This window comes from Pelophylax lessonae (assembly GCF_965119305.1).
Source record: "Pelophylax lessonae genome assembly, chromosome: 6".
NCBI classification, from domain to species: Eukaryota; Metazoa; Chordata; class Amphibia; order Anura; family Ranidae; genus Pelophylax; species Pelophylax lessonae.
In genome coordinates this window covers 109054768-109078254 of record NC_138773.1, presented here as the reverse complement: position 1 = coordinate 109078254, position 23487 = coordinate 109054768, and the positions used below count along the sequence as shown (strand labels likewise).

General features: G+C 45.9%; 1 protein-coding gene across 2 annotated transcripts in view; it reads left to right on the top strand.

Annotated features, from left to right (window-relative positions):
• The window catches only part of POLR3E (RNA polymerase III subunit E), a 100219-nt gene that overhangs the window by 18728 nt on the left and 58004 nt on the right, over positions 1-23487 (top strand). Inside the window, exons 7-9 of one of the 2 annotated variants that reach the window (XM_082261288.1) lie at positions 2904-3011; positions 3202-3251; positions 22951-23070. In XM_082261288.1, coding sequence (XP_082117414.1) covers positions 2904-3011; positions 3202-3251; positions 22951-23070 — 278 coding nt within the window. The remainder of the gene's footprint in view (positions 1-2903; positions 3012-3201; positions 3252-22950; positions 23071-23487) is intronic. The other variant, XM_082261289.1, reaches the window with a different exon arrangement.

The window sequence follows — 23487 nt, the reverse complement described above, 5'->3', positions numbered from 1 at the left end:
AGGCGGCGACTTGGTCGTCCGTTCACACCTTCTCGAAATTTTACAAAGTGCATGTTCAGGCATCGGCAGATGCTTCTTTTGGCCGTAAAGTTCTTAGTGCGGCGGTGCCTTAGGGTCCCTTGTTTGGGCCCTTGGCTGTTGGGGTGTTTTTACCCCTGGGTTACTTGTTTTTTTCCTGGGTTGTTGCTCCTGTTGAGCACGTTTTCCTGTTGCCCAGTTGGTTCTCTTACTTTGGTAAGGTTCCTTTCTCTGATGTGGGTATTACGTTGCTTTAGGCGCGGCTGCTGTTTTCCCACCCCTCATGTCTACACTGCTTTGGGACGTCCCCATTAGTGACGAATATGAAGAGGCGGCGACTGTCGGAGGACGTAAGAGAAAACTGAATTTTTGTAAAATCTTACCTGTAAAATTCCTTTCTCGGAGTCCTCCGACAGTCGCCGCCCCCGCCCCTCTTTTGGGGTTTTGTTTATGTACTCTACTGCTATTCTACTGAAACTGAGTTGGTATGCAGGAAGGTATTGACTGAGGGGACCACCCCCTGGGGGTGGTATACGCTAAAAGCTTTGATATTAATATATTCTGTTGCCTAGCTACTCCTACGGAGCAAAGGTCAATAACCCCATTAGTGACGAATATGAAGAGGCAGCGACTGTCGGAGGACTCGGAGAAAGGAATTTTACAGGTAAGATTTTACAAAAATTCCGTTTTTTTTTTTTTTTTTTTTTTTTTTAAGCGCTCCTGTCGCCAATAGCTCGCGCACGAAAGAAAATGCATACATAAGTTGTGCCCACAAATGAAGCGCTGTTAAAACCACACATGTGAGGTATCGCCGCGATCGCCAGAGCGACAGCAGTAATCCTAAAAAAGAGCTACTCTGTAACTCTCTAAACTGGTAACCGTTAAAAAATGTTAAAGCCTCGCCTATGGAGATTTTTATGTACCGTAGTTTTCGCCATTTCGTGGGTGTGCGCATTTTTAAACCGTAACATGTTGGGTATCTGTTTACTCGGCGCGACATATTTCACAATATACAAAAAAAAAATGGGCTAACTTTACTGTTTAGTTTTTTAAATGCACTGAAATTTATTTTTATTTTTTTTAAATGGCCTTTGAAAGACCACTGCGCAAATACCGCGTGACAAAAATTATCGCAACAACCGCCATTTTATTTTCCAGAGTGTTTGCAAAAAAAAAAATGTATATTTTATCTTGTAAACAACGTGTCAGAAATGGGCTCGGTCCAGAAGTGGTTAAAGTGATTGTAAAGTCTTGTGGTTTTTTTTTTTTTTTTAAATAACAAACTTTGTATACTCGCCTCCTCTGTGCAGTTGGTTTTGCACAGAGCAGCCTAGATCCTCCTCTTCTCGGGTCCCACCCCAGCGCTCCTGGCTCCTCCCTCCTGTTGAGTGCCCCCACATGAAGCAGCTCTCTATGAGGGTCACCCGAGCCGAGTCACAGCTCCCTGTGTTCATTTAGACAAGGAGCCGCAACCCGGCCCCTCTCTCCCCTGATTGGCTGAATGATTTTGATTGACAGCATTGGGAGCCAATTGCGCCACGCTGCTGTCTCAGCCAATGAGGAGGGGACTCCCAGGCAGCTTAGACACTCCTGTAACATCACTGGATAAAGACGGGGTCAGGTAAGTATTAAGGGGGCTGATGGGACTGCTGCACACAGGTTTTTTTTTCTTAATGTATAGAATGCGTTAAGATAAACCTCCTGCCTTTAAAATCCCTTTAAAAACCCAGTTATAGGTAAAGAAACTGATATGCAGGTATTGCATTGCATTATCAAGCCTACATTTTCTGACTCTTTCTATATACTGCAGGTCTATTTGAGAACACTTGCTTAGAGGTGTGGCTGTTGCCTAGATATGCCAGCAATGCAACAAGGTCTAGAAAAGGTCTTGATGCAACATTTTTATTTAAAGAAAAAAGTATTTATTTTAGGAGAGCGGTATGGGCAAAGCCAAAGTGGGTCACAGGAGTATACATATTTGTGCTCTTCTGTGACTCAGAAACAGCTGACAGCATGTGCTGTAGTGTCCTCTGTGCCCTTTCACATCAACCGAAACTCCCTACTGTAGTGCCCTCTGCTCCTTTGTCCTCCCCCCCCCCCCCCCTAGCAGTGTCCTGTGCACCCGCCTCATATCACGCCCCCCCCCCCCGGCCAACACCCCTCCTGTAGTGTCTCTGCACCTCTGCTAGTGCAGTTAGTACAGCAATTAGTACAGTGTCAGTGTACAGTATTATCACTGGTCGCTAGCAACGTTAGTGTCCCTCCCAGCCAGTGTCTTTTAGCACCAGATTGCCTGCCACTCTATCACAGTTATACTATAAGTCGCTGATCACTGCCATTACAGTATAGTGTATACAGAATACATTTGGCCTAAGTTTATGAAGAATTTTTTATTTGTTTTTTGTATAACAGAAGGAATGCTGTGCTTTTTCTCAATTTCTGTCATTTTTCATTTATATAATAAAAAATAAAAAAACCCAGTGGTTATCAAATACCACCAAAAGAAAGCTCTATTTGTGTGAAATGATATAAATTTAATTTGCATCCATTGTTGCATGACTGCACAATTGACAGTGCTGAATAGCAAAAAAATGGCCTGGTCAGCAAGGGGGTAAAACCTTACAGAGGCCAAGTGTTTAAAAGCCTAGGATTTTGACTTATGATTAGCACCAGTCAATGTCTGGAACAGCATTTTCTTTGGGATGGGTAAATATTTCAGCTCTTATATTACTCTCTATCCATCCCAATAAGAGTGATAACCTAGTCTGTTAACATGTAGGTATAGTTCCACATTCAGGGTTTGATGAAAGACATGTTACAATAATGGATTAAGCTTTATTTTTGTCCATTTTTGATAGATTACATCTGTATGTTTCTCTGTGCAGGTGAAATTCACCTAACTCCTTTGTATGGGATTCTTCAATTACGTCCCAGTTTTACATATCTGGACAAAGCAGACACTAAATTCAAAGAGCGAGAAGCTGCAAATGATGGTAAGCTGTATTAATAATTGTGTGTTCTGCACTTAGGATTTTCTTAAATATGTGGAAATCTGGGGTCTGCCATAAATAAAACACTCCTGTCTGTAGTATGATTTCCCCTGGATTCATGGAACTTGCTAATTGCCATGGTATCCAAATCTAACATTGTTCTCATTGAAGCTCATATTTTTTTTTTCTTCAGCTGGAGATTCCTCACAAGATGAAGGTGAGGAGGACGTAAAGCAAGTTACTGTAAGTCTGGCATAGTGTTGGTCTTGTTGGTATTGGTCTCGTTTTGCACTATTCTTCATCTAATTGGTCTGACTTGCTAAGAGTACTGGTCACCATTAAGTTTACATACAGCATATCTTTGTTAAATGTATTTTTTTTATTGCTTTTCATTTTTTCACTCCTCATCATGTGGCATGTCTACTATGTAGTTATAAAGAGGGTTTGCGCTATCAGTTTGTACAATGCTGGAGTAAGATTATGGTTATTTCTTTTGTTCATTGACAGACACAGCTCCTGATCTTCATAACCTTTGGGTTATACTGCCCCTACAGGAGTAGGTCACTAGGCAGAAAAATCTATCTATGCCTATGGGCAGTTTCAGGGGATATAGTCTCTCTCCCTGCTATGGGTACTCAATTTTTTTCTGCCTAGTCAGGAGTAAGGACCTAGTTCCTTGCTGAGATCTTTGGTCCTGGCAAATTATTTTAGATAGATCTACATTCAACTGCTGGACTGGGCGACGGGCTGGATAACTAGATTCGGTGGTCACCCCAGTCTGGCCAGTGAGCATGCGCAGACCTCGGCTCCGCGCTAGGTCGGCTGCGAGAGAGCCCCACTGGACTGGGGCTGGCCTGCGAGTTAAAGCCTTGCGAGGATGCATATGACCAGATCTCGGCCTGAGTCGAAGCGTTCCTCCTGGCCGATAGACGCCCCCCCATTTTGATGGTGAAGGGGTTTTGTCTGGAGCAGTGCCCACCTGGTTCATGGTATGGTGAGTAGTTGTCCCCCCTTCTCCCCTTGGAGGGTTTTGGGGTGGACGTGGGCCCCTTCTTGGAACGGTCGGACCCCTGGGTTCCCCTCCTTCTTGTCAGGCACCCCCCTTTCATCGGTCTCCCATCCTACCCCCCCCCCCCCACTTATGCTGGGGCTGTTTGGGTGGTCTGGTCCACCACCTGGGTTGGGGACAGGGTGCGGTGCTGGCAATGGGGGCCGGGGGGGGGGGGGGGTGCACCGCCGGTGACCAGACGATTGGCTGTGCGGAAAGGGGGGCCTGGATCTGTCCTTGAGGCCTAGGGATCCCTCCTAGGTGCCGCGTGCGGCCGCCATTTTGCTGTAGCCTGTATGTTTCTATGCACGGTGGTCATATTTGTGTGGTCCGGCGGCCATTTTGCAGTGGTTTGCCATAGGAAATAGTAGCGGCCATGACAGTGGAGTCCTGCGGGCACCGATTTCAGCGGTGGGAGCCCCTTCTCATCCCCTGGTGCTAACCCCTGGATTTTTTCACTTCCCAATCGCAGTTTGTGGAGTGCAGACTATCCTGGTGGCTGCAGGTGCCTGTTTCTGTTCTGGGGAGTCTGGTGGGGTTCTCTCCCCCTCTGCTAAAGGATCCCTTAGTGTTTGTGCTTGGTGACCGGTTGGTGCTGCCAGCGCGGTGGGGGTTGTCCCTTTGCAGTGTTTTACGTTTTTGTGGGGTTCCCCTGGTGACTCATGGAGTCTTTAGAGAACATCTCCCCACCTGATCCCCTCTCTGAGGCTGCGGGGCCCTCCAGGTCCCAACCATCCATCAATGCACTGACGGCGGTCCTGAAGTCCTTTGTGTCCCGGGTGGAGGTGGTTTTTGGGCAATGGACTAACAAAAAGTGCCCCCGCCTTCCCCTGCCTCATCTGTTTCCCCCGATCCTGAATCTTATTCGGCCCCTGCAGACGTGGGTCACCCTGCTGGGTCTGCGACCACGCGCCCAGGAATCCTCAGATAGTGAGGATGATTCCTCCACATCTGCAACCGTGCACGAAAAGGGGCTGGTGAAACCACTGATTGTATGTGTGCGTGAGACCTTGAAGATAAGAGGACGCAGCTGCGACAGAGGCGCAGGTTCCCTTTTGCACTTAGAAGCCATCCAGAGCGGCAAAGGTGTTTCCTTTCCCCGCCTATTTTGACAAAATTGTCACTAAAGAGAGGGGGTGACCAAAGCGTCCCCTTGGGGTCCCTAAGCGATATACTAGGCATTACCCCTGTGAGGAGTCCCTTATTAAGAAGTGGATTATTCCACCTGTGGTGGTCCCTCCGGTTTCCAGATTGAACAAAGCAACCATGATTCTGGTTGAAGAGTCCCCGGCCTTTAAGGATTCGACTAACAGGAAGGCGGAGGCTGTTGCCCACAGTATGTACACTCTGGCTGGTTCGGCACTGAGACCGGTATTCACCATTGCCCTGGTGTCGCAAACTCTGACCGAGTGAGCTAAGCTTTTATGCCATGACCTGGAGAAAGAACAGCTCCCCCCAGCCTTTGCTGAGCTTGCAGACCGTCTGGTCCAGGGGCTGCAGTTTATCTGTGATGCCTCTTTGGATGCGGCTCCCCTAGTGGCTCAGCTCTGTTTCGGCAGTGGTCCTTTGGCGTGTCTTTTGGCATATAAGATCTATACTTTTAGTTAAGGTATATAAGTAATAAAACGCCGCAAACCTCCCCGCACTAATTTAACACAACTAGAGGATGATCAAATGAAATGGAATCAGTATACCAAGGTTTACTTCTTCTGAGAGATATTAACCACTTAAGCCCCGGAGGATTTGGCTGCTAAACGACCAGGGGGTATTTTGCGATTCGGCACTGCGTGACTTTAACGGACAATTGCACGGTCGTGCGACGCTGTACCTAAACTAATTTGACGTCCTTTTTTTCCCACAAATAGAGCTTTCTTTTGGTGGTATTTGATCACCTGTGCGCTTTTTTTCTTTTTGCGCTATAAACAAAAAAAGAGCGTAAATTTTGCAAAAATAACAATATTTCTCACATTTTTTTTATATGAAATTCCCCCCAAAAAAATGTAAAAATCAAAATTTTTTTAACATTTTCAGTCAATTTGTTTTATCCTACCTATGTTTGGTAAAAAAAATCGCAAAAAGCGTATTTTTATTGGTTTGCGCAAAAGTTATCGCGTTTACTAACAAAGGGAAAGATTTTTGTCATTTTTCTTGTTTTTTTTTTTAACGCGTAATGGCGGCGATCTGCGATTTTTTTTTTTTTTTTTTTTTTGCGGTACTGCGACATTGTGGCGGACAGATCGGACCCTTGACTGACATTTTTGACACTTTTGGGGTTACCAGTGACATTTCTACAGTAATCAGTGCTATACATATGCACTGTTAGTGTAAAAATACACTGGTAGTGAAGGGGTTAACTTTATTTGGGAGGGAGGGGCTGTGTGTGTCCCTAGGGGCGTGCTTTCTACTGTGATTGGCTGTGGCTTGAGCTGTAAGGACACTGATCAACAGTTCTACATAGTAGATCCGTCTGATCAGTGTTTTTACACCGAGGAGAATGACGGGTGGCTTGTTTACATAAGCCGCCTGACTTTCTCCCTCTCCCCCGACGATCGCTGAGTGACCGGCGGACATCGGGTCCGCCAGTCACACGCGCGCGGGGGGGGGGTCCGTGACCGCGCGGGCACGCGCTCGCTCCCCAGACCCTCCCAGGCTAGTGACGTTAATTAACGTCACTCTGCCTGGCCGGGGCTGACTGCCGCAGTAAATTTACTTGCGGCGCTCGGCAAGCGGTTAAAGGAACACTCTAACCACCATGACCACTTCAGTGATTTGAAGTGGTCATGGTGGTAGGAGTCAGAAACACTGCACATGCTGGGATATTTACAGTTGTGCTGGGGGCTAGTTGCACCCCTAGCACATATGACTTAGGCAGCCAGAAAATGTCATGTTCTTATTCATACATATATGAACAATGACATGACATATTATGACAAAACACAACTAGTTATTAAAAAACATATTGCAAAAATTTACACATGCTAATGCACATACCTTTTCTATTTATTTTGCAGACTACTGGCGGTTACTGCTGGCGCAGGTAATGCTGGTGGTTACTGCTGGCGGGTAATGCTGGTGGATATTGCTGGCCATGCGGGTACTGCTGGTCATGGCGTTGGGTACTGCTGGAGGAAGGAATCGACTGCAGTAGAGAACTGACCCTCTGCTTCCTGTATGGCTCCTGTCACAGGCGGAGTGCATTTCATATCGGCTGGATTCTGAATTTTCAAAGTCTGTTCTGGTTCCATCCACAAAACTGGACTATCTGGGTCTGACTCTGGACTCGGCCTTAGCCAGAGTGCTCCTTCCTTTGAACAAACTCCAGAAATTGCCTGCTGCAATTAATGTCCTGCTGTCATCCCTCCGGACTTGCATGCGGGTGCTGGGCCTAATGGTATCTACCTTCGAGGCGGTTCTGTTTTCACAAATCCATACGAGGTCCCTGCAAAGGGAGATTCTGACCAAATGGGACAAGACGCCACAGTCTCTGGACAAACAGATCCAGCTTAGTCGGGGAACGAAGGAGTCCCACCATGGCTCCGTTCTCTGGGGATTCGGCTTGGAAAATCCTTCCTCCCATTGTATTGGACAGTGGTCACCACGGATGCCAGCCTGTCTGGCTGGGGAGGCGTCCTCTGCAAAAATTCTGCTCAGGGATCTGGACACTGGAAGAGTCCAGACTACCAATCAATGTCTTGGAACTCTAAGCGATCAGATTGAATGCGCACTGGAAATCCCTAAAGACAATCCGTCCAATGGTCCAGGCACAGTCGAACAATGCCACAGCCGTGGCTTATGTCAATCTCCGGGGGGGACAGAAAAAGGGTCCTGGTGGCTCGGGTGGTAGCCGGCATTCTAAGGTGGGCAGAACGGTTTGTTCCAGCCCTCTCCGCCGTATACTTTCCTGGGGTGGAAAACTGGCGGGTGGATTTCCTCAGCCGGCAGGTGTTGGACCAAGGGGAGTGGTCCCTTCATCCGGAGTTGTTTCCTCAGTTGTGTCTCCGGTGGGGCATCCCCAAGGTGAATCTGTTGGCGTCTCAACAGAAAGGTACAGAGGTTTGTGGTTCGGTCACTGGATCCTCTGAAGGACGCCACAGATGCGCTGGTGGCCCCTTGGGGTCAGTATCATCTAATATACACCCTCCCTCCTCTCAAGCTTCTGCCAAGACTTCTACGCAGGATCAAGGCAGAAGGGAATCTGGTCATCTTAGTGGCCCCGGACTGGCCTTGCCGGGCTTGGTACGCCGATCTGGTGTGGCTGGTCGCCGATGTTCCTTGGAAGCTTCCTCTCAGGGAGGATCTGCTGTCCCAAGGACCGATCTATTGTGCTTTACAGTCGCTAGCTTCGACGGTTTGGCTGTTGGATAGAGGTGCTGTTGGATAGAGGTTTATCGGAGTCTGTGATTCCAACGCTGTTAAAAGCTAGAAAATCTACTTCTAGGAAGATCTACCATTGTACATGGAAGACGTTCATTGCGTGGTGTGAGTCTCTTGGGGTTCATCCTCGCTCCTTGTGGCTCGGATCTTGACCTTCCTTCAACAGGGGGTTGAACAGAAACAAGGGCCAGGTGTCAGCTTTGGCGGTGTTCTTCCAATTACCCTTGGCCACACACTCCCTGGTGCGTGCCTTTCTTCAGGGTGTCCGACATTTGGTTCCTCCAGTGCGGTCTCCGTTGTCGCCTTGGGACCTTAATTTGGTGCTTTCCGTCTTTCAGAAGCCCCCCTTTGAGAACCTTTGGGAGATTCCCTTACTTGCGCTGTCTGAAAAGGTGGCCTTTTTGGTTGCTATGACCTCTGCGCGCAGAGTGTCGGAACTGGCAGCGTTATCCTGTCATTCACCTTACTTGGTGATTCACAGAGATGAGTTGGTTCTTCACCCCTGTACATCGTTCCTTCCAAAGGTTGTCTAATTTTAATTTAAATGAAGACCTTTTGTTGCCTTCCCTGTGTCCCAGGCCGAAACTTCCAAAGGAAATTGCCTTGCATGCCTTGGATGTGGTCTGAGCAATTAGGGTGTACATGGCAGCTACGGAGTCTTTTAGGAAGTCAAGACTCCCTATTTGTGCTCACGGATAGGCCTCGGAAAGGGTTGTCCGCTTCCTCTTCGACCATTTCCAGATGGATCAGACAGCCAGTGATTCAGGCTTATTCCACCAAGGATCAGGTTCCTCTTTTCCCTGTCAAGGCGCTCTCTACTGGGAAGCTCAGTGCCTCATGGGCCTTCTGTCATCAGGAGTCAGTGACGCAGGTTTGCAAGGCGGCCACCTGGTCGTCGGTGCACACTTTCACAAAGTTCTATAAAGTGGATGTGTTGGCATCTGCAGATGCTTCTTTTGGCCACAAGGTTTTGCGGGCTGCTGTTTAGAGGACTTGATCCTCTTTGAGGGTGTTTTTTTCTTTCAGGTGGGCTTCAGTTGTTTTTGGTTGAGCTTTTGTTGCCTGGTTAGCTACTGTTTAGCCTTGGGAATTTTTTCTTTTCCCACCCTTCATGTTTAACACTGCTTTGGGACATCCCAATGGTTAAGAAGATCAGGAGCTGTGTCTGTCATTGAATGAAAGAGAAAATTGGATTTTTGACTTGCCATAAAATCTATTTCTCTGATGTTCATTGATGGACACAACACCCACCCCTCTGTGGAGTTGTAATTCTTTTGACACTGCTTGTAACAAAAACTGAGTACCTATAGCAGGGAGAGAGGGTATACCCCCTGGGACTGCCCATAGATGTAGACAGACTTTTTTTCAGCCTAGTGTCCTACTCCTGTAGGGGGCAGTATAACCCAATGGTTACTAAGATCAGGAGCTGTGTCCGTCAATGAACATAAGAGAAATGGATTTTACGGTAAGTCAAAAATCCCATTTTTACACTTACTGCTTGTTATTTTAGCTTATGTTCTGTGGAAAGGATATGAACAAGTGGAAATGTGTTTTGGTTAGTTTTTTTTTCTTTGTTTTTTATGCTTTAATGTAAAACACATTTGCTAATTTCCTTTTTTTTTAAACCCTAGTTGCTTGCCTGTAACACTCTTCCAAATGGCTTCAATAATATTGGGAGAATTGTAACTTTGGTGTAGCAAGTGGAGTCAGATTCCTGATCTGTATACTTGTTTGGGGTTAGTGACTCAAAAGTTATTGAAGTCATTGTAGCAGGTACACAGCCTGGCAGTTAGCATTTACAAAAAGGGTCTGCGTTGTATTTCTTTTAGTACATATTTTAGAACAGGAGGGCAATGTAACTTGGCACTGGAGAAATCTTTGAGGGCCAATTTACACTGACTTGCGCTAAAGTGTGTGGAAAATGCATGTTCATTTCCATCCATTTTAGTCGTGTTTTATAACACGCTGACATACATTTTGACATATGTTGACATGCATGTGCAGCGTTACTGCGCAAACTAAAAATAGTGTTCCTTTAATTTTTATCAGAATATAGCACCAATCAGTTAAACTGGGATATTGATCTAGTCAGTTAAGTAGTGGAGGGGGTTGTTATTCAGTTTTAGATGCTTTGGTGTTAATGAAATTAACGGGTGCACTGGATGGGCAACAATGAGACAACCCCCAAAACAGCAGTGGTGTTACAGGTGGTGGCCACTGAGAATTTTTTTCCCTACTGATTTAAACCATCAGCAGGACTGGTATCTGCTCCTTTTGTGAAAGGAGGAACAGGATGAGCACTGCCAGAGCCCTACAAAATGACCACCAGCAGGCCACTGGTGTGAATGTCTCCGACCTAACAATCAAACGGACTTCATGAGGGTGGCCTGAGGGCCCAACCTCCTCTAGTGGGCCCTGTGCTCCCTGACCAGCAACGTGGAGCTCGATTGGCATTTTACCATTGAACACCAGAATTGGCAGGTCCGCCACTGGTACCCTGTGCTTTTCACAGATAAGTGCAGGTTCACCCTGAGCGCATGTGACAGACGTAAAAAGGTCTGGAGAAGCCGTGAAAGTTATGCTGCCTGTAACATTGTTCAGCACGACTGGTTTGGGGGAGGATCAGAGATGGTCTGGGGAGGCATATCCGTGCAGGGACACACAGACCTCTACAGGCTAGACAATGGCACCCTGACTGCCATTAGAAATCGGGATGAAATCCTTGGACCAATTGCCAAACCGTACTCTGGTGCAGTGGGTCCTGGGTTCCTCCTGATGCACTATGTCCGGCCTTATGATGTGAGAGTATGCAGCCAGTTTCTGGAGGATGAAGGAATTGATACCATTGAATGGCCCACACGCTCACTTGACCTAAATCCAATAGAACACCTCTGGGACATTGTTTCGGTCCATCCGACGCTGCCAGGTTGCACCTCAGTCTCTTTAGGAGCTCAGTGATAACTTGGTCCAGGTCTGGGAGGAAATTCCTCAGGATACCATTCGTCTCATTAGGAGCATGCCCCGACGTCGTGCATGCATACAAGCACGTGGGGGGGGGGGGGGGGTAGATCATACAAACTACTAAGAACCATTTTGAGTTGCTGCAATGAAATTTCAGTAAAATTGACTAGCCTGCTGCATCATTTTTTCACTTTGATTTTCAGGGTGTCATTGAATACAACCCTCTGTAGGTTGATCATTTCCATCAAACAATGTGGCATCCTTTCCTTCCTAACACATTACCCGGTCCATATCAGTATAGATATCCAGCATGATATTTTTCCCTCATTGGGATCTGATGTGTTTTCAAAGTGTTCTTTTAATTTTTCTGAGCAGTGTATATACAGTATCTCACAAAAATGGGTACACAACATTTTTGTAAATATTTTAAATCTTGTGACAACAGTGAAGAAATTACGTTTTGCTACAATGTAAGGTAGTTATACAGTTTGTATAACAGTGTCAATTTGCTTTCCCCTTAAAATAACTCAATACACAGCCATTTATGTCTAAACTGCTGGCAACAAAAGTGAGTACACCTTTAAGTGAAAAATGTCCATGTTGGGCCCAATTAGCCATTTTCCCTCCCCGGTGTCATGTGACTCATTAGTGTTACAAGGTCTCAGGTGTGAATTGGGAAATTAGGTTTTATCGCTGTCTTACTGGTCACTGGAAGTTCAACATGGCACCTCATGGTAAAGAACTCTGAGGATCTGAAAAAAAAGAATTGTTGCTCTACATAAAGATGTCCTTTAGAAGATTGTCAAGACCCTGAAACTGAGCTGCAGTATGGTGGCCACGACCATATAGCGGTTTAATAGGACAGGTTCCACTCAGAACAGGCCTCGCTATGGTCGACCAAACTAGTTGAGTGCACGTGCTCAGCGTCATATCCAGAGGTTGTCCTGGCGAAATAGATGTATGAGTGCTGCTATCATTGCTGCAGAGGTTGAAGAGGTGAGGAGTCACCCTGTCAGTGCTCAGACCATACGCCACACACTACCTTTCTTCAGCAGGCTGCTAAGGGCAAGGAACCTCATTGTAGACGTGGGCCTTCCTTTTTGGCTCCTAATTTTTTTGTGTTTTTGTTTTTTTGTCCCTCAGGGTCGACTGACAAGGGCTCGAAGCCTTTCAGGGCCGCCTCTGGAGGATCCAAACGAACCTGGTCTGGCAAGCCGAGAGTGAGCTTCTCCAGACCCTGCAGCATGAAGGTGCAGTCTCACCCGTATCAGGGGTGGGGGAACGTCTTTACTGGTTTTCGGACCTGTGGACTTCCCTGGTACAAGACAAGTGGGCCTATAAAGTAGTGATCGACCAATATCGTTTTTTTATTGCTGATACCGATACAGATATTTTGGTCATCGCATATCGGTATCGGTCGATATCTGCCATTATTTTCGGACATTTAAAATTTTTTTTATTTAGCTATTTTTTTTACAGGTACTGTTGTGGAGGGATCTGTGGGTCTAAAAGACCTCCAAATCCCTTTTCTGCATTTAAAAACACTTAAAACGCCAAGTTTGGCTGTTTTGAATGCTGTCAGTTTTTTGAATGTGGCGCTGAGTACCTGGAAGGGATGTCATGAAATCCCTTCCTGGTTTTTACATGGAGACTCGATCAGAGCTGAATACGGCTTTGATCGGGTCTTCGGCGGCCGTGCAGGTAGAATGCCCGGGTCTCCCGGTGGGACGGGAGACCCAGGTGAGCCACGCGGGGGGGGGGGGGGGGGGCACACACACGTCCCCTCCCGCTCCTTGTAATGACAGCTGAGCGGCTTCTCCGCCACATCGGTTGTCATTACAAGACAGCCGACCGTCGCCTATGGACTTCGGTACCAGGGTGATGCCTCTCGCTGCAAGCATCACTCCGGTACAGCACTTTCCCGAAATATCGGCAATATCTGTACCCTCAGGGGCCGATTCCAATATATCAGGAAAAGTGCAGATCGGCCCTCGATATATCGGCTTTGCCGATAATCGGTTGATCCCTACCACAAAGTCATTCGGTCCGGCTACACGATCGAGTTTCGCTCTTGTCCCCCCGGCAACATTCTTTCCTTCTAACTTGCGCCTGTCCCTAAGACCTGTTACTTCAAGGGGTGATTGTCCCGGTTCCGACTTCGGAATGTTTTCAGGGTTTTTACTCAAACCTGTTTCCAGGAAGGAAGGCAAAGTGCGTCCAGCCCTGGACCTCAAGGCGCTGAACTGCTTTGTGTGGGTGCAGAAGTTCAGGATGGAGTCCATTCACACGGTGGTGGTGTCCCTGCGTCAGGGGGGTTTTCTCGCCTCAATCGACATCAAGTAAGCTTACCTGCACATTCCAATATGTGCCAGTCACCAGCCGATTTGCCTTCAGGGAGGAGCATTATCAGTTTGTGGCGTTACCCTTTGGTCTTGCCTCTGCTCCTCGGGTCTTCACAAAAGTGTTAGCCCTGGTGCTAGCTTTGCTATGCCAACCGGGGATCGCGATACTGGGCTACTTAGACAATCTCCTTCTGCTCTGGTGGAAAACCTGGAGATCCCATTATGACCTTTTGCGGGAGTTCGGCTGGATTCTGAATTTTTCAGAAGTCTACCCTGATTCCGTTCACAAAACTGGAATATCTGGGTCTGTCTCTGGACTCGGCCTTAGCCAGAGTGCTCCTTCTGGACAAACTCCAGAAATTGCAGCCGGCAATTCGTCTCCTGCTGTCCAACAGATGGTCATCCCTCTGGACTTGCATGCGGATGCTGGGCCTGATGGTGTCTACCTTTTGAGGTGGTTCCATTTGCACAGTTCCATACGAGGTCCCTGAAAAGGGAGATTCTGACCAAATGGGACAAGACTCCGCAGTCTCTGGAAAATCGGATCCTGCTGAGTCAGGGAACGAAGGAGTCCCTGATATGGTGGCTTCATTTCCTGGCGCTTCGGGTGGGCAAATCCTTCCTCCCCTTGTATTGGACAATGGTCACCATGGATGCCAGCCTGTCCGGCTGGGGAGGCGTCCTCGGCAAGCATTCTGCTCAGGAGATCTGGAAACTGGAAGAGTCCAGACTACCGATCAATGTCTTGGAACTCCGTGCGATCAGACTGTGTCTGAACCATTGGACGGATCATCTTCAGGGTTGTCCAGTGCGCATTCAGTCGGACAATGCTACAGTCGTGGCTTATGTCAGTCACCAAGGGGGCACAAAAAGTGTCCTGGCGGCTTTGGAGGTAGCCAGCATTCTAAGGTGGGCAGAACGGTTTGTTCCAGCCCGCTCCACCGTACACATTCCCGGGGTGGAAAACTGGTAGGCAGATTACCTCAGCCGGCAGACTTTGGACCAAGGGGATTGGTCCCTTCATCCGACAGCGTTTCATCAGTTGTCTCTCCATTGGAGCACCCCCGAGTTGGATCTGTTGGTGTCTCAGCTCAACAGAAAGGTGCAGAGGTTTGTGGCTCAGATCAAGGGATGCTGTGGTGGACGCCACAGACGCGCTGGTGGCCCCGTGGGCTCAGTATCGTCTGATTTACGCCTTCCCTTCTCTCAAGCTTCTGCCAAGACTTCTACGCAGGATCGAGGCAGAAGGGATTCTGGTCATCTTAGTGGCTCCTGACTGGCCTTGCTGGGCTTGGTACACCGATCTGGTGCGGCTGGTCGCCGACGTTCCTTGGAAGCTTCCTCTCAGGGAGGATCTGCTGTCCCAAGGACCGATCTATCCTGCTTTACAGTCGCTGGCTTTGACTGTTTGGCTGTTGAACGCCAGGTGCTGAAGGATATAGAATTATCTGAATCAGTGATTCCTACACTATTGAAAGCTAGAAAATCTACTTCTTGGAGGATCTACCATCGTATGTGGAAGACGTACATTGCGTGGTGTGAGTCTCTTGGGGTTCATCCTCACTCCTTTTTGATGGCTCGGATCTTGACCTCCTTTCAACGAGGGTGTTGAACAGAAATTTGGCCTTGAGTACCATCAAGGGCCAGGTGTCGGCTTTGTCTTCCAATGACCTTTGGCCACACACTCCCTGGTGCTTACCTTTCTTCAGGGTGTCAGAAATTTTGGTTCCTCCAGTGCGGTCTTCGTTGCCGCCTTGGGACCTCAATTTGGTGCTTTCGGTTCTCCAGAAGCCTCCCTTTGAGAACCTTCAGGAAATTTCCCCTGCTTACGCTGTCTCAGAAGGTGGCCTTTGTGGTGGCCATCACCTTTGCGCGCAGGGTGTCCGAACTGGCGAACTTATCCTGTCTTTCACTTTACCTGGTGATTCACAGAGATAAGGGGGTTCATCGCCCTGTCCGTCGTTCCTTCCAAAGATGTCTCTTATTTTTATTTGAATGAAGACATTGTGTTGCCTTCCCTGTTTCTCAGGCCTAAACATCCGAAGGAAATTGCCTTGCATGCTTTGGATGTGGTCAGGGAAATTAGGGTACCTGGCAGCTACGGAGTCTTTCAGGAAGTCCGACTCTTTGTGCTCATGGATGGGCCTCGTAAAGGGTTGTCCGCTTCCTCTGCGACCATTTCCAGATGGATCAGATACAGTGATTCAGGCCTATTCCATCAAGGGTCAGGTTCCTCCTTTCCCTGTTAAGGCACACTCTACTTGGGCGCTTAGTGCCTCCTGGTCTTTCCGTCATCAGGCATCAGTGACGCAGGTTTGCAAAGTGGCCACTTGGATGTCGGTGTACACTTTTTCAAGGTTTTATAAAGTGGATGTGTTTTAATCTGCGGATGCTTCTTTTGACCGCGAGGTTTTGCAGGCTGCTGTTGAGAGGACCTGATCCTCTTTGAGGGTGTATTTTTTCAGGTGGGCTCCAGTTGTTTTGGTTGAGCTCCTGTTGCCTGGTTGGCTACTTTTTAGCCTTGGGAATTGTTTTTGCTGTTCCAACCCCCCCATGTTTAACACTGCTTTAGAACATCCCAACAGTTATGAAGATCTGAAGCTGTGTCCATCAATGAACGAAAGAGAAAATGGGATTTTGTACTTACCATAAAATCCATTTCTCTGATGATCATTGACAGATACAGCACCCACCCCTCTGTGGAGTTGTAATTCTTCTGACACTGCTTGTAACTAAACTGAGTGCCTATAGCAGAGAGAGGGAATATACCCCCTGGGACTGCCTATGGGCGTAGCCAGACTTTTTTTTTTTCTGCCTAGTGTCCTACTCCTGTAGGGGGGCAGTATAAACCCAACGGGTATGAAGATCTGAAGCTGTGTCCATTAATGAACATTGGAGAAATGGATTTTAAGTCAAAAATCCATTTTTTTTTTTTTTTGTAGATTGGGCTCTTTAACCACTTTACCACCGGAGGATTTTCCTGCTAAAAGACCAGGGGTTATTTTGCGATTTTTTTACTGCGTGACTTTAACGGACAATCGCGCGGTCGTGCGACGCTGTACCTAAACGAATTTCACGTCCTTTTTTTCCCACAAACAGAGCTTTCTTTTGGTGGTATTTGATCACCTGTGCGATTTTTTTGATCACGCGCTATAAACAAAAAAAGAGCGTAATTTTTGCAAAAACAACAATATTTTTCACTTTTTTTTTATATGAAATTCCCCCAAAAAAAAATGTAAAAATCAAAATTTTTTAAAATTTTCGGCCAATTTGTTTTACGCTACCTATGTTTGGTAAAAAAAATCGCAAAAAGCGTATTTTGATTGGTTTGCGCAAAAGTTATCGCGTTTACTAACAAAGGGAAAGATTTTTGTCATTTTTGGTGTTTTTTTTTTTTAACGAGTAATGGCGGCGATCTGCGATTTTTTTTTTTGCGGTACTGCGACATTGCGGCGGACAGATCGGACCCTTGACTGACATTTTTGACACTTTTGGGGGTACCAGTGACATTACTGCAGTAATCAGTGCTATATATATATGCACTGTTACTGCAAAAATGACACTGGCAGGGAAGGGGTTAACAGTATTGGACAGGGAGGGGTTAAGTGTGTCCTAGGGGCGTGATTCTAACTGTGTAGGGACATGTCTACTAGTGTAAAAACAAAGATCAACAGTTCTACATAGTAGAACTGTTTGATCTTCACTTTTACACAGGGAGAACTGACAGGTGGCTTGTTTACACAAGCCGCTCTGTCTTTCTCCCGCTGTAGCGGCGATCGTAGTGTGACCGGCGGACATCGGGTCCGCCAGTCACACTCCCGCACTCCTCCGTGAACGAGCCGAGGCAGGCGCGCGCCTCGGCGGGCGCGCGCCCGCCCGCTATTGGCTCTGGAAGGAGTGACAGGCGAGCGACGTAGACCTACGTCACTCTGCCTGGCCGGGGCCGACTGCCGCAGTAAATATACTGTGCGCAGTCGGCAAGCGGTTAAAGTGTCAGTCCATACAACATTGATACTTCAATTTTTTGGTTAATTCTGTCAAATTACTGACTGTGATCTCACTGTTGGTCTGTATTGGCTGGCTTTTGATGGCATCGGACAGGTTTTGCAATCCCATATAAATTTATGGGAATGCAAAACCTGCTCAAAGCAGCTTAGGAGGCCAGCTGCAGGTCAAATGAACTATTCAAAATGATCTTAAACTGATGACATCAACACAAGCCATTAACCGTGAATACAGGACCCTGATTAGTATTGAGTATTTCACATAGCCCACCAATCATCTTCTAAAACTAAACATTACTTTCTCCATTGCCCTTTGAGGGACACAGGAAATTAGACGGTCACGGATATACTTTTGCCTATAGGAAGCTGGTACACTGGAAAACAGGAAGTGTAATCTGGGCCCCATGTAACCCTTCCTCTCCCCAGCTTGCCTCAGTTTTTTGCTAATGTCTTAGGAGGTTTGACCATTTTTCATCATCTCTGCAAAAAATAAAAAAAACTTTTTTGTTAGCCTTATACCTTTTTGTGGGTTTTTTCTCTTGGTGACTTCAAGATTCTTGTTAGACCAATAATATTTTTTCCTCCGTGTCTTCAAACAAGATTCTGACATCTCTGCCTTTTTTTAATCTCTACATAGCATATATCCAGATTGGTGTATCCTCAGCAAAAGCTTTGAATGCCATACCTGGACCTCTCTGTACTGGACAATTGCGAGGCTAGCCTGGAATGTGACCATCTTGAGTGTAGTGTGTTGGTTAGCTGCAGAGTGATGTATACATAAGTGTACATGTATGCAAACACACATATAATAAAACGTATACAGAGCAACAAGCTCTTCATGCATGATTATACTGTGGAGTCCTTCTTTAAAAAATGGATTACACCAAACCAACATATAAAAAGGAAAGAGGAGAGATAGAGATGCACAGCTCATTTATTGGAGAATTAAATAATAATGCATAAGAAGGAAAATGTGCAAGTGCATTACTGTCAATCATGCTGAAATATCGGAGTGGCACAGCTCCTTTATTGGAAGTACACAGCAGGCTAATCACACCAAGCAAGCAATACTGGGAGATGCTGAATGAAGGTAAGAAAGATCTGCTGCTCCAGGTGAGATGAGCGAGTCTGATGGAACCTCCACTTGAGTGCCAGCCCTGGAAAAAAAATAAGGAAAGCAGATGACTCCTAAGTATAAAAAACAAAACCATGATATAAAATATTTAAAATGTATAGCTACATAAAGGCCACAGTATAGACTCCTGGCCACACCATTTGTCCCATAGAAAAATGCCCCCTAAATGGGTGATGCCTGTAAAATTATGTCCATACAGATAAATTCACAGAATGTGCATGTAGGAAAAGTGGGGTCATGAGGACGATCGAAAACTTCATCACTTAATCGCCTCCCGCAATTACCCAAAATGCTTCATCTATGAAATCCATGCAAAGTAAAATGTAAAAAAGACCAAAGTGTAAAGATGGGGGGGAGGTTTCCCTAGACTCATAAAAGTGGCTAGCGTCCCACTCGAAATTGAGTCCTTGGGGAATACGGGTCTGGAGATGGACAGAACCTCCCTCTGGCATAATAGCCGAAAGGCATCACCGTCTCTTTTGGGGACCCTAACCTTGTCAATGACTTGAACCTGTTTTATCTCAACCATGGCATGTATTGAAATATTTTGCCACATTTGGTAGATAAACTCTTCTACACTATATAATAATTTTCCTGGAAGGGATTACAAAGACGCCTCGTTGTCCTGCCAACATATTGAATCCGGCATATGGCACAGGTAATTAGGTATACCACATAACTTGTACTGCAATTAAAGAATGAGCATATTTCAAATTCTTTGTTTTTTTATACTTGTGTCATCAGCTTTCCTTCATTATTTTTCTCCTCTTTCTTTTTTTATATGTTGGTTTGGTGTAATGCATCTTTTGAAGAAGGGATTCGCAGTATAATCATGCATGGAGAGCTTGTCACTCTGTATACGTTTTCTTTGTGTTTGCATACATGTACACATGTATACATCATTATTGTGTGTGTGTATGTATATGTATGTATATGTATGTGTGTGTGTGTATATATATATATATATATATATATATATATATATATATATATATATATATATATATATAATCTATCCCATTTTTTTGTTTTAATATGGATGCCCATCATTTGTACATGTACCTGGGTTTATTCTAGAACTTTATATTTACTGGAGGTTTTATTCAGAGAGGATTTGTTTTTATATGTTTGATTATTTGTTTGTCTTTCGTCCTGACATTGAATTAGTCACCTATTGTTAATTACCACCTCCTCAATATATGGGACTACTGGGGATGGGTCTATTTAAGATGTATCAGTGTGACATGTCTGTGTAATGATTAAGCACAGTTGCACTTTGTGAAACGCATCTACCTTGATTGGTTGTTGTGCCACCTTGGATATCTCAAAGGCATTTGGAACTCCAGTTATGTGCGGTGGTTTCTTCTTATCTTGATATTGTTTACGGAGTCGAATCGGGGATGGCACTCATATGGAGGTTCCATAAAACTCGCTCTTCTCACCTGGAGCAGCAGATCTTTCTTACCTCCACTTTGTCTTCAGGCCTATCATGCTAATGATATGGCCAAAGAACATCTAACTCAGTTACCCTTCAAGGGATGTGGTCTCTTTGGACCTTCTGTTGACAACCATTATTAGTAACACCACTGGTGTTCAGAGCATGCTGCTATCTCAACCCAGAAGATCTGTGGAAGGTGCAGAGTAACCCCAGTCTTCATCTACTTTAGCACTAGTATAGTGTAGACATTCAGACCCTGCCTCTCACTCAAGCTGTGGGACTTGAAGCTAGAGGTCATCCAACCTCTTCTCGTCCTTCATGAAGGTTGCCCCTCACATTTACATTTGGGCACTTTGTTCATTCTGCTGGGTCATTTGGTATTCTACCGTCCCCAGTAATTTGGGTGTTCAAGGTCCTCCCTGTAGCCTTCAGTCTAGAACTTTGAGTCAGGCATTTCCTTCAGCTGTCCTTCACTGTTGGTCAATGGGCCAATTCTGCTGTTACCCTGCCTAGTTAAGGACCTGACCCTTCAGTGTCCTCCAGCAGCACCAGTGCTTCTCACAGCACTGACCCTTATGTCCACCCTAGTGCTTTTTCTTGGCATCCCCACTGTGAAACACTCAGGAATTTCCTTGACTTCCTGTATTCTAAGCCCTTCTGTGGTCCTATCCTCTGCAGACCTTATCTGTATATGGCTTCCTATTTGTTCAGCTGTGGTCCCCTATGAGCTTAGGTTTTCAGCTTGGGCCCTCACTAAGTCTACTGCCTGTGGGCCTTTCAGACCTGTCAGATATTCCCCTGTCTACTCTTTGGGCTTTGTGGTGTGGTTGGGCTTATTTCCCGAAATATGATTTCTTCTCGTGAGAACTCTCAGCCCATTTCAGACTCTCCCTCTATGTATAAGAGCCTGTACTATGGATGAGGTTATTCAGATGCTCTCCTTGGTTCTAAACATCCAGAATGCAATCCTCAGGTCTTTGACCTAGTTCTATCCCCACACCCTGGGAGAGCTTCTCTCTGATGGGTCTATCCGGATGCATGGGACTTCATCGGATTCCCCAGATTCCTAAGCTCTGTTGGATATTGCCTGAGTGCTGCAAGACCTTGACCTCCAACAATGATTTTTTTCGAACTCTCCGTGTGACAGGTTGGTTGACCCGAGCCCTGTGCTGGATGGAGCAGTGTGTCCTCCTGACTGCGCCATCTCTTGCAGACAAGGCATTGCTTTCTGGATCCCCTCCAATGGTATCCACAAGGGTTAGAGCTTGGAACTTAAGTGCTTTCCTTTCCTGCTGCCAAGAAACTGTTAGTCTGGTGGGCTTCAAGGGACCTATTTACCAGGGAATATGTGCTACTTCTGCAGCTGAACTGCAGTCATTGGAGGAAGCCTCTTCAGATTCTTTCCTCATTCCTGTCCCCAATTAAGTGAACATTCTTAGTGGTGTGACTAAAGTTTCTCCCCGTGGTTTATCAGTGAGGATACTGTGCTGATCAGGGTAGAGTGGATGATTCTTAGAAAAATGCAACTGGAAGTGTTTAAGCCAGTTTGCAGTGTTTTCAGTCAAACATTGGAATACTCATGGGTGTTTTGGTTATAAGAAGTCCTGCTCATTCTGTTTCTGGTGTTCTTGTGCGCCAGTCTAGGGTTCCGTATACCTCATCACTATTTACCCTTTGTGTTGGAGCTGCCCTTTTTGTTTTTCTCCAGTCTTGGCGGTCACTTTTTCTACACTTTAAGATATTTTGTGGGGGCTCTAATAACTGTTATCTCACTGTGATTGGTAGTCTAAACAGATGTTCTTTTTCTCAGATCCTTCTTTTTGTTGTATTTGGCTGAGCCTTCTTTTGTTAAACAACTGGGCTTCACTTTTGAATTTGTCAAATTCTTTCTGTAAAACCTTTTTTCCTGGGGTTTGGCCCCGTACATTTTCCTGCTAACCACTACTTATCATTTGGGTAGTTTATTTTTTTTTTTTTCCACTTGTTTTTGGTGGATTGTTGGTCAGTTCCCCGGCCTCTTGTGGGTGGGGGCCCTTTGGTGCTTCAGGAAAAAAGCTCCCCTTGCCAGTGATTCTTTGTCCTGGCCTCGAGCACCAAGTTGATCCTCTGGCCTTCCCTTTGATCATGACAATTCCCCCTCTTGGAAGGGCTTCACCTCATCTAGATTTGATAAGGCATTGATCTTCAGATACCTCTGTAACACAGATGGTTTCCAGATTCCTTTGGGCTTGTCAGTAGCTGTTTCCCACCCCTCAGGTTGACTGCTGTTGGACATCCTGACTTTTTCTTAATTCAATGTACGATGGAGAAAATAAGATATTTTGTATTTTCTGAAAAAATGTTTGTTTTCTTCAAGTCAAATAATGGACACGGGTCCCACCTCTCAGGCATACTGTGTAGAGGATGTGTTATTTGGGGCTGGTTTTACAACTTTTTCTGTTTGCCAGCGTCCCAAACTTCTGAAGGCAGGAGTATAACTCTTGACTGTTGTAAATTACTGTCTCCCTCAATGGTCTTGGAGTAAAAATAATAGTAAGTAAATAAAAAAATCTTATTTTTGGTGCATTGAGCTTTTTAATGGTTGTTTTACAAGATAGGTCTTATTTAGCTTGTAAAATTCTGATCTATTCTAACACTTAGGTGCGGTTTTCACGTCCAGAGTCTGAGCAGGCAAAACAGAGGAGGGCACAGTCCTACGAGTTCTTGCAGAAAAAACAAGCTGAAGAATCCTGGGTGCATCTACATTACTGTGGAGTCAAGGTAGGTTAAGCCCTTACAGTATATGTAAAGTGAGCTGTGGCTGGGCAGTCTTTCAGTTTTACCAACAGGGCACATTGATTGCCATGAGACCGTATAATCATCAAGGTTATGATGAAAAAGAACTAAACCAATCAAAAAGTCTATACTGTAAACCATGCATAGCACAGGTAAAGCCTTCCTAAATCAACATATTCACGTTTCATTTCTCGACCTATCCAAAAAAAAGTAAGAGGATTATTCCTTTGGGCAGAACCATGCAAATCCATTCCTTCTAGCCCCTTTGGTCAAATGCACATCAAGAACCGCTATAGTGCAAATCCAAGCAAATGTATTATAGGGCCCTTTATTCCAAACTTCAGCTTTCTGGCTATTTCTCCTAAATCAGTACAGTGTCTAGAAGCCAAGGCTTCTATAGAG